At 39.5% G+C, this 12,061-nt stretch overlaps 1 protein-coding gene across 8 annotated transcripts in view; it reads right to left on the bottom strand.

Moving 5' to 3' along the window:
- The window catches only part of MTFR1 (mitochondrial fission regulator 1), a 35,980-nt gene that overhangs the window by 18,209 nt on the left and 5,710 nt on the right, over positions 1-12,061 (bottom strand). For 3 of the 8 annotated variants that reach the window (XM_025194151.1, XM_025194150.1, XM_025194149.1), the window contains exons 2-3: positions 7,187-7,331; positions 4,053-4,151 (exon numbers count right to left, since the gene is read on the bottom strand). In XM_025194151.1, coding sequence (XP_025049936.1) covers positions 4,053-4,151; positions 7,187-7,252 — 165 coding nt within the window. In that variant the 5' untranslated portion in view covers positions 7,253-7,331. Of the gene's footprint in view, positions 1-1,081; positions 1,113-2,507; positions 2,667-4,052; positions 4,152-4,945; positions 5,027-6,596; positions 6,675-7,186; positions 7,332-12,061 lie in introns of those variants that run through there. The other 5 variants (XM_025194154.1, XM_025194153.1, XM_025194155.1 and 2 more) reach the window with 5 other exon arrangements.

Genomic DNA, 12,061 nt, shown 5'->3' with positions numbered 1-12,061 from the left:
CAGGAATGGAACTAATGAGGACAGTGTGCTACAGCATCAAAAATGTAAAGACCTAGGTATGGTCTTTGGCTCCCCAGTCTTTCACAGGCTACAAGCATATATCTGTCAAGTCTCCATTCTTTACCACTTCTCCAGGAATCCTCACAGTAGAGACTAAGCATCCTGTCCTGCCTTGCATATGGTCAGAGCAAGACATTTTTATCTTTGCTTTTTCTCAAGATCTAGGGGAAGGATACGGAAAGATCATCCTATTTTTTTTTTTGAAGTTCAGAACAATACTTTTTCCAGACAACCACTTGGCCTACTAGAAGACATATAGAGAATCGTTTTTTGAAGCAAGGTAAATTTGCATCCACTACCATATTTGTCAAATTATTTGCACTACATTCTATTCAGATGAGCACTGCACAAGTCAGAAGCATGCAATGACCTCAACCTAATTCTCTAGCAGACACTTGATCCAAAAAGGTGGCAATTAGTATATCTAGGAATCACTGCTGCACAGAAGAGAGACAGGATTGAACAGGACTGCACTATTTCCTCACATCAACTCAAGAAATTGGAATAGATTGGGATGGCATTTGTCTCCAGTGCATTTAATACCCTACACATTCAAAACACTATTTCGCTTTGTACAGCAAGCTTATGAAAAGGAACTCTAAGTTATATGCAATACATGCATTAAATGGTTACACTATAACTTTATGAATGATGATGAATGCCTTACAGAGCAAAGTCAAGTGCATCTACCAGTGGATTTCAAAATGTTCACTATGGCAAGAGGCCACCAATAGAGAAAACTCTACTACAATACCTTAAGATATTGATTTATGGGAACTAGATGTCAGTCTTATTTTAGACTGGCAGAATGAAGGTTTGCTATGTGATGAGCCATATGAATATGAAAGTAACCGAGATACTTCCTGAATATCTCAATTCTCTTATCAAAAGTTGATAATGAAATAAGGGCCTGTAGAAAATATGGTTTATGGCTTTTAGTTGGAATTAGACACAAATCACATATGCATGCACTTATGGCTTAAGCAAGTAAATTTGTTCTTCTTAAAGTAAAATGACTTACAGGTTCAGTGCATGGTCCTTTCATACTATAGCTAAAGCCAGCAGGAAAGGAAAAAAAGGGAGAGAGAGAACTAGAGGAAGTGTCAAAGGTGCAATAACATAAAAGAGAAAACAATACTTAATTGTACATTGAGAATTTCATCGTCTGAGTTAAAGGCATAGAAATGCTGAAGCTTCTGACTTCTAATGCTTTACACATTAGACGACGACAAAATGCTTGCATAAACTAAACCATTAAATCCTTAAAGCTGTTAAAATGCGTTGACTGAAGAATCCTAATAATTATTTTAGAGTTAAGTTCATTTCAGCTTCTACTGCCCAGGATACTCAAAGTACACACTAAAGCAGTTCAGTGACACTGCTCCTGAAAATTTTTCCTCTGAAATGTTTAAATACTATATACTGCATTAGTAATGCTAGTAAGTTCAGATTTAGATACTGATTTCTTTTATTTCAGCATCAGGGAAGTCAATTTAGGAATCCTACAGACATTTTAGTGCCCTTTCTAAGTATACAAGACTATAAGGTTTTCTGCCACCTATAGGAAAGCACATCAAAACCATTCCAACTTTAACCCTGTTTCATTCAGGGTCAAAGTTAGGGTGGCTCACCTAACTTGTACCTTTTGATCCTGTAGTGATACATCACCACAGCAGCTCTGTGCTCCCATGGAAAAGCTTCCCTTCCCATTCTGAAGTAGCTAGAGGACCTTTATCCATACCATAATGAGGCCATATACATCCTTCAGTGCATGTGAAGAACTAGGTTACATTTCTGCATGGCATCACCTTATGCCACAGACTTATCTTCGGATGTCTAGTTCTAGTCTATCAAGCATGACAGTGCTGGCCAGGGTTTTTCCATTTATAATCAAAGTAGAGCAGGAGTCAGCAACCTATGGCCCACAGCCACAAAGCTATTTAACTAAGCCTGCAGAGACAGCACTTCCAGCAGCAGTTGCTCTCTCAGTGCCACCACAAGGAAAAGTGCTGGCTGCAGGTGTTCTCCCCAAGACATTGTACAAAAAAGCACTAGTGGCAGTTGGGTCCACTTGCCTCTGACTCAAACTTGATTAATCCAGTCTGCAGGTTTAAAGGGTTATCAAACAATGAAGTAGAGATTTTACAACAATCTAGATTCTAGAGTCTGGATTTCTTCCTTTGGCCTACAAACATTTTGATTTTTTGTTGTATTTTGTACAAGTCCAAAATGTTTTTTGGGTTTTTTTTTACATCAGGTCTACAGTTGTAGATGCTACCTTAACCTTAAAAAAGACACAATTCCCCATCAACACACGTCATACCCAGACTTGCCTACTTCACCACCCAGACAAAAGTTATATATCTGTATTATATATTCATCCATCCTGCTTCTAACACTCAAGAATTGAAATAGAAATTTGGGGTCTGAAATTTTCTTTGCTGTACAGAGTTTAAGAAAGTCCTTGTAGCAGTTTCCATGCTTTCCCATCTGTTCCAGAAAGACTTGCTGTTGCACCAAACAAGAGGTGGTTGTTTCCTCCTCCTCGTATCATTACCATCACTCCTACTATTTGCAGTCTGTTCACATTAGAAGTGCACAAAGAGCTGTAAAGAATTTGATACATTCTTCTGTCACCTACACAGGTCAAGTCTTACTTAAAAAGAACAAACAGTGAAGTCACATTATCTTGTTTACTATTTACCCTCTCAGAAAATTTCTGTCATGCGTATAAACATTTATTTATTTATTAGTAAGTCTCATTTATTCTGAACACCACTGTTTGTCCTTTCATGCCTCACACTTGTAAGCCTAGGTTGTCAATGAAAACAGCTGTGTATCTGACTTGATTAAATATTGGTTTGATTGCAGTTGAACATTTATCCTCTCTCTCACTTTTGGTAACAAGAGATGCCGTATAAAAAGGAAGCACTACTGTAGTTCTTCAAATAAGGCACACCCGAATGTCCTGACTTTCAATTTAAGAAACATCATATAAAGACACCTCTATAGTGCACAAAAACTTTTTACTTTAACTCAAATTTAAGCCACCAGCCATTTGTTTTTGAAAAAAGGAGTCATATTTAAAGAAATACAGCAACTGTGGTAAACACCCAAGACCAGGGGTGCTTAACTCCTGGTCCACAGGGCTTCCCACAGGTTGGGAAATCTGGTGGCAGGGGAGCAGTGACAGTTAATATGGACACCCCTCCCCCTACTGCCAACTTCCCAAGGCCACATGGCTAGACTGGCCTTGAGGCTAAATCAGAGCTCTGCCACGGCCACCCTGAAGTGGGCCCACTTTGTAAAAGTTTGGGCACCACTGCCCCAAATGGTAAAGGACCTGAGTGAGGAAAGGGACCTTGTGCCCTAACACTTGTCAAACATCTCCCCCAGTTTGAGAACTGGTCCAGTAAAAGGTATCCCCCCAAATACCCTTGCTTTCCAGGGCTGCAAACACATACAAGAGATTATAAACTTGACTATTTCATCCCTAGATGTCATGGCTGATGAATCCCACTTTTGCAGTAAGCAAACATATACTGTAGGAGCAATGCTTAATGAAGCTGTGCCAGCACAGACCCTCATTAAAAAACTATGAAAAAAGCACTTCTAAAACTATACCACGTATCAGAAAAGGGATGTTCTGAACTAACTTTGTAAGAACTGAACAGCATCATTTTATAAGCAACACTGTTACAGGCAATATAAAGTTTATTGGAAGGGACACTAAGCAACAATAATATTGTGTCAATGCAGTATCAGAGCAGAAGCTTAAAAGTAGACTCTTAAGCTTTGAAACTATCTGGATAGCTGATGGGGAGAAGTAAACTAACTTAACCATGAGCAAGATTCTTCTGCTTATTTGAGGCATTCAGGACAGAATCTTTTAGTTAGATTAACAACAACCTAAAATCTGTAGATCAACTTTAAGGTTCCCAATGTAAAAATAAATAAATAAAATGTATTTTTAAGCTACAGAAAAAGCCTACCTGAAAATGCACTCGTGGACACTGGATGAGAGAGAGGTTAGTACCAATTTTCCTTACAATACTTCGAGATGAACCATAAGGCTTGCCTGACCAAAGCACCTGGGGGAAATAAAGTAATTATTACTTTTATTAATTTATTACTGTACTTATCAATAATTATTACAGTACTTGTAAAGCTGATAATTTTATTTTCATTTGCTCTTTTTGTACTTTCTAATGCTTAAATTAAACACATTCATGTCAACAATGCACATTCCTCTGCAGCACGGAAGACATGATAAGCACTGAAGTTTATATTGGTCATCTACACTGTATTGTGAAAAACATGATTTCACCTACTTGGATCAACACACAATTGGCTTTAAGTACTTGTAGCATATTCACCGTTGTTCAAGACCAAGATAATCTCTGCCCTAAGAAGCTTACAGTCTAAGCAGCAGATCTTAAGACATGACAAAGGAAGACTCAGAATAGTATTACCTGTATTTTTAGAAAGACAAACTCACTTATCTATAAGCTGAAGTAGAGAAAGAATGTGAATGGCTCAAACAACTCCTCTGAAATGCTCACAAAAAATAATTTAATCATGAAAAATTCCACTAAGTTGCTCTAATTTGGCATTTTCTAGTGATTCTCTTACTTTTTAGAATGAAAGCTCTCTTGGTAGAAGGGACTGTCTATATGTACATATTATATAGCAGAATGTACACTGCTGAAAATAAATTACTGTGGACTAGTTTAGAGATAACATGCAGTTGTGTAATTCCCTTAGGGCTTAAGAAGTGAAGTACCAGTGAGGGGGAGGAGGAAGGACAGGAGAGCATGGACTGTTGTAATCATGACAAATCTCATGCATGTATTAAACAGAAAAACTGCATAGCATTCCAGCACACCTGTTTATCTAGTGCAGGCTAATCAGGTTTCTTCCTTCTCGGCTGAGATAACTTGGTTTTATGTTCCTTTGTTGAATTCAGCTATGAAATGGTGCGTTATTAAAGTAGAATAAGAGATTAACAGATCTTTTGAAATGCTACATTCCAAAAAAGCAGACTATTTAGTATTTTAACACTAAAAATATTTAGGGCTACAAGCAGGGTTTTGCAAATAATCAAACAAACAGAGCAGAGATACTTTAAAGATAAATCATACTATACAACTCACAGAATACAGACCAGCTACCATTAGGTTATCTTCTCTACTGCTGGCTCTGAAAATTTGCTTTATTATATACTATTGCTTTTAACAGAAAGTGAGGTGGGCCTCTGATCCCAAGAAAGTATTTGGAAAATGAATCAGAACAGAAAATAAAAGTTTCAGAGAAAAACAACAGCTCATCTCTGAAGGGAGGAGAAGAACCCATGAGTAATGCAGCCAATTACAGGAAGGGCTTAAGTTATTTTTAAATATGGCTATTGTCTATGCTGGCAGATACAAATTTAAGCCTACCAATCAGGCTTTTCACTCATGGGAATATGCACTATTAAGCAATTTCAAAACTCTTCTAGAAGATCACCCAGAAAAGAAAGCTACGATTGTACACAAATGTAGGCCTAGTCCTCATTTGGAAGAGATGACAGACTAACAACTTGGATGAACAATGAAATATAATTAGTAGGCTTTCAGCATGTCAAAGTCTGTTGACATTTTGATACACATACAGTACTAAACCCAACCACAATTGCTATTAATTCATTATGTACAAAAACATAACAGAACTCTAATTTCAGGTATGGGCCTTTATATTAGTTCAAGGTCTTGAATGTAGACTTGGACAAGATGAATCTTTAAAGCTTTATTTCTTGGCTCCATGATTTTTTTGAAATTGTGAAAATGCAGTTTGTGTCTAGTACAATAGTATACATTGTACTAAGTTCCTATATATGAACTGTGCCAAATCAGTGCTGTACTCTTATGGTCTCAGAGAACGTACCTGAATATAATGTAAAGGTGGGGAAGGAAACTAGCTAGAGCCCACATATTTAACAACTCCCATTAGAGTCAGTCTTTCAAACTGAACTGTATTAACCACAAGGCTTATCGGGGTGTGGTAGAGAGGGAAAGGGGGAGCAGAAGCAGGAAGCCATGAGCATACACCAATCCCAAGGTATTGAATCTGTTGTTTTTTTTCCCCCACAATAAGGAAAAAAAGGGGCTATGAAGATAGTAACCAACAATTCTGTTAGCTGACAATCCCACATGCTTTGAACTGGTAAAGATGCATGAGACTAGGTGGCCCTGGATCTCTTTGAACGTGCATCTTGGCTTAATTGTTTTAAGAACTTGTATCTTCCATGATTTAGTATCTTATTGGGATTTTTAAAATAAGCCTTATTATTAAATTGTTTAAATAATAAAAAATGGCCAGCTCTTCTATTAGAGCTACCAGAAGCAGGATCATCAGTACTACAGTAGTCTCTACATGGGCTATATACAATATATTAGTTGTAAGGCTCCTTCCCTCCACCACCTCCAATGCCCCCATGCTTTTAATATTAAGGAGAAGGAATGTACATGGATCTCAAAAGATGACTGCATCGCACTTACTGTTTTTGCTTAGAGTGCCTTCACAGCAGTGACAACAAAAAAGTGGTTTCTGGACACTGTTTTGATCAGCTGATTTTGCTGAAGCAGTGAAAAGAAGAACTACATTAGTTCTGACCCCAAGCAGTAAGATAAACACGCTCCTTTCTGCTTCCCAGTGTAGAATGCAGTCATAGTATGGCATTTTGCTGGTGACTTTGGAAGTTATAAACAGAGTAAGAATTCTTGGAAGTTAGCCTCATCTTTGAAACTATTGATTATATATGTGCTGGGTGGGGGGTGGAGGACCAAACTTGCAGTGAATAGCAATGTTATATTATGAATTATACCTTCTATTATTTTAAAGCCAGACAGAAACAGCTTTCTACTTTAAATGTATATAGAACCTAATATATGATACCCAAAACATTAAGTTTCACAATCCTCTGATGACTAACAATTCAAGAACCCTATCAGCAAGCACTACATAATATTAAAAGAAAAAAAAAAACAAACCTACATGCAAAAAGACTTGAAGAGGACAGCACAAGCTATGTATTTTGATAGTTGTATATTTGAGTTCTTGAAAAAATAAGTACATCTGAAACACTTACCGAGTCCATATTCAGTCCGACTTGTTGTAAAGCCATCCTAATGAAGTGTTTAATCCAGTAGATCATCTGGAATGGCAAAAAGTTTTTCCAAACTTGTATTTAAACCTTCCAAATCTGCAAGGCTGCTGAGGTTCCATACCCCCCCCTGAAATGGGGAAAACATTCTTAAAGGTGTTCTGACATTTAGAGAAAATTACAGTCTCTAGAAGCCAGCTCACTATTAACAATAGCTATTTTCACTATTCCCATTGTAGGTAAAGTGGCTTTGGGATGTCTAAAGTTCTAGGTTAAATATAATATACATCATCATATCTTTTAGGTACTGGAATTACTGCAGAACATGTGGTAATAATTCTACGGCAGAATAACTTTAGCATAAGCAGAAGAATCACAAACAATTGCCTAATTATTAGTTAATTGAGCAAAGGGCATTATGGAAAACCTGGCAGAATGAAATTCAATTAGGATACCATAAATTTAAAAGTCACACTCCTAAATCATTTCCTGTTATTATTACTATTAACACTAACATTACTGTAACTGAAATTCATAAAGTAAATCCACCCCATTTTCTTATTGGGCACTCATTTATAGTCAACTTTGCTTTTCTCAATATAGAGCATTGCCACAAAACAGGGGAAGCAATTACAAAGCTATGAGACAGCAGACTTAGTGAAACCCAGGTGTCAGACCAGAAAATACTTTCAAAAGTAATTTTTGAGGTTGGCTAGATTTCAAGTTCACTCTGTCCTGTAGTAAGCAATACTCCAAAATTTGATCAACATGAAAGTCCTATCAAAAAGAAATAACTTTGCATTTTGTATTTGCTTCCCAGAGGATGATGAGTAAAGTATAACCTAACTGGACCTTTGGAGTGTTTGTGCCAACACCAAGACAATGAGTGGCTACTGTGCATTTAGGCTTCTGTTTGGCATAACTTCTAGTTGTTTTTTTGAAGGCAAAAATTCACCAAAGCAGTATGAATAGCAGCAAATTAGCAGTATAAACTACAGAATTATGATTTCCTTTTGCCAAAACCTTCAAATTTCCTTAGTAACCATTCAGAAAAGTTTTAAGTTAACATCTCTAAATAATAGTGAGAAAAAATACACAGGGAATGTGGTTAAGTAAGGAGACGGGAAGAGATGTAGATTCATAGAGAAAAAAGAAGTGCCGTGAAAATACCAATAAACAGTAGAGAAAGTAGAAGCGTCAGTGATCCTTTTAAAACATATTTTTCAACTGCCTAGAATTCCTTGGTAGTAACATACTCTATGTGGAAACAGCATAGGAGAGCTAAGCTCTACAAATGTTTACATAAGATTTAAAAATGTCATTTAACCAAGTTTTTCACCATCACAAAAAGCAGCTTATATTATATATATTACCATTAAGTGGAGGTAAACCCAGCTGAAAAACTGTACTTTAGGAATAATTAGCGAAGGTTCTCTGGAAGGGCATCTCAAGTGGAGTACTACAGGATAATGTCCTGGGCCAGGGTTTGATTCAGTATCTTCTACAAACAACAACTTGCCTAGCAAAATGTATATATTTCATATACAAGAGATTAGGACACCAGCCCACCAATATAGTGAGGAGAGCTTCGAAACTGTGTGTGAAGGGGGCTATGATAAAAGCTCCAGAAAAGTATTTCCTAATGGAAACAACAGAATAGAAGTCACTATTAGGTGGGGGTAAGCCTTGTTGAAAACCTGTATTCTAGGAGTAATAAGAATTGGTTCTCTGTCAGACATACATATTTTTACTAACAACTTGAATAAAAGAGCATAAGAACAGAATAGGAGACTACTATGGTTTGTAGATAATATCTAGCTGAAAGGGGTTGCAAACACTTTGGAGGACAGGATCAAAATTTATAGTGACCCTAATAAATTGGAAAAGTGGTCCAAAGTCAACAAAATGAAATTCAGTGAAGTACAAGCTGTTACCATTAGGAAAACTAAATCAAACATACAAAAACAAGAACTAGGAATAACTAGCCAGGCAGGAGTACTGCACAAAAGGATCTGGCAGATGGGAGTAGAGTTGGGCAAAAAGTGCATAAGAGTTAGCATACTACTACTGCAAAAGGCAGATCTCATTCTGGAGCATATAAACAGGAATATAATTAAGACATGGGAGGCACTTACTGTGCTCTAGCCAAAGCCTCACTAGCCATGGGTTCTATACGTACCAAACCCTGCTTTGGCATCATGTTAAGAAAGATGAAGTCAAACTGGAGAGTTCAGAAGAGAACAAGAATAGGAACTATGATGAAAGACTGAAGGAAGTGGATTAGTTTAATCAAAGAGAGATTAATGATGGGGGATATGCAAGTCTTTAAGTATGACAAAAAATGTTATAAAGATTATGATTAATTGTTCTCCATGCACCTTGGGAATAGGATGAGAAGAAACTGACTTAAAAATCACAGGACGCTTTAGGGTACATAATTGGGTAAAACCCCCACTTTTGTAGTTATAAGGATTGTTAGATACAAGCATAGTTCAGAACAGGCAGAGCCAACCCTAAGGTGTGTGGGGCCCGGGGCATAACAGCCTGGGGGGGGCAGCAGCAGCTGCATGGCAGCCGCGCAGAGTGGTGGCTGTGGGGACCCCCAAAGCATGGGTCCCAGGGCAATCACCCCAATTTGCCCCCCCCCCACCCCAAGGCATAGCTCTGAGAACAGGTCACCTACCTACTGGTGCAGTGTCTTTTGTTGGAGTGTTCTGTTAAAGGAAAGATATTTATCTAGCCAATTAGGACCTAAATATACCTAGATCAATCCTATCTCAGAACAGGGAAATGGACTGAGTTAAGGAAAATGGAAGCTGTGCCTGCAATCCTGTTGCTTCCCCCAGGCCCCTACTCCCTGGCTGAAATGTGGGCACAGCCTCTAGCTAGTGGGGAGCTGCACCACAGCTAGGAGGGGGAACTGGGGAGAAGTAGCAGTAGACAGGACATGGCTTCCAGCTGCTCAGCCCTGATGCAGCTCCCCACTGGCTGGAAGCTATACCTGCATCGCAGCCAGAGAGCAGGGGTTTGAGGCAAGTGATGGAAGTCCAACCACAGCTCCCAGCTGCCTGGCCCCTTGCCTGGTCCTGGGGCAGGCACCAAAGCCCCCCTGTTGCTGACTTGCCACCAAAGCCACTTGGCCTGCTTTGACTGAAGCCGGGTTACTCCAGCCTGCGACAATCTGGGGACTGGCAACCTGTAACAAGTGATCTCAAGGGTCTTTTGAGCCTACATTACTGTAATTAAGCCCCATGACCCTGCCAGTGCCTCTCCCTTCCACCCTGAAGCCCCCACCCAGGTGCCCAGAGCTAGGGCCTACAGCCCCTTGTGTTGTCCCCCCCCACCGACCCCATTTGTGGGAGGTGGCAGCTGCTGCAGCCAGAGTGGAGTGTGGAGCCTGGCTCCGTTTCCGCCTCCCCTGTGGGCAGCATGGCTGGAGCAAAGCATGTTGGGGGAGTGGGCAGGGTGGTAAGGAAGTAGGCTGCCTGCTGTGGGCTTGGAGCTCCCTGCCCTGCTGCCTTCCTCCCAGGGGCTCTATGCCCCAGCGAGCGAGACCTGGTGCAGGAGTGAATGCTACACCACCAAGACCCCCAAGCTGAGGTGCCCCCTGCCTGCCCAGCAGCAGTGGGGACACAACTCCGTGCTGCCACTGTCGTACCTCATCTTGGTGACTATGATGGTGCGGCACTCTGTCCTGTGCTGGGTCCCACCTGCTGAGCTGTGGAGGTGGCTTCTGCCTGGAGCTGGTCCAGCCCTATGCCTCGCTGTCAGTGCAGAAATCTTGCGACCCCAACCACTAACATTGTGACCCCATTCAGGGCTGTAACCCAGTTTGGAAACCACTGCTCTAGACATTTAACAAGATACGTTAGGGTGGAGGACACCGATTTCATACTCTTATTTCCATACTGAGGAAGGTCTTGTTCCCAATCCCAGATCTGTTGCTTCCTATTGGAGAATACCACCCAAAACATTGCACTGGTACCAAAAAAAAAAAAAAGTCTTGTTTTTATAGCCTCTCAGTAAGACACTGCCTGAAAGAAAAGTACAGTACTTGGAAAGTATTTCACCTTGATACTTTTATGAACTCCATTAGTTTTCCTGCATTATCATGGACACCTTCAAAAGTTATTTGCTTTACCCAGATTCCACTGCACTGTATCATATCTTTTTTCATAAATCACTCCTCTTTCACAATCATCTTATATGCTAAGAATGTAAAGATTGCATTCTCAGTGAAACTGCTGTACAGCAAGAACGAAAACACCTAGTTGCTCTCTCTCCATACTCTGTAGAGATACCAAATTTGAGCAATACAAATTAAGCATTTCTTCATTACACCACTCATTTCAAAGTTCGCTTTAAGATGCACCAAAAGATTTTCCTAAAGAACAAAAGTTATTTAAGATATAAAAATGACTCTCTTTTCTAACAAGAGTATAGATGCATTCAATATTCAATGCATGCATGTGTATCAGGGTGATCCTAAGAAGGACAGTTCCTAGATACTTTTCCAAACAAAATCTGCATCAAGTGCCTAAGAAACAGAAGTAATGTTCTACACATGAAAAGTCCACTGTATTCAAGCCACCTGTTTTGAGCCACCAGTGCCTGTACTCAAGCCACATGCAGACAGACTGCATGATCATAGGCTTAATTAAAAACCTTTTAAGTGCATAAACAAAAAGCTAGAGAGACTGCTGGTATTCATAGCACCTGTACAAGTGACCATTCTCTTCTCTAGGCTAGTACTTGCAAATAAAGCGACAAGGACCAATTTCACCATTTTGCTGCTTTCCTTAGCAGCAGCACCATAACAGATCCAAGTACGAAGATATCACTACAGTAAGATGTAGCACT

This window comes from Alligator sinensis, unplaced genomic scaffold, assembly GCF_000455745.1.
Source record: "Alligator sinensis unplaced genomic scaffold, ASM45574v1 scaffold1637_1, whole genome shotgun sequence".
In the NCBI taxonomy this organism is placed as follows: Eukaryota; Metazoa; Chordata; order Crocodylia; family Alligatoridae; genus Alligator; species Alligator sinensis.
The sequence above is the reverse complement of the archived record's forward strand: the minus strand, read 5'-3'. Positions and strand labels throughout refer to the sequence as shown.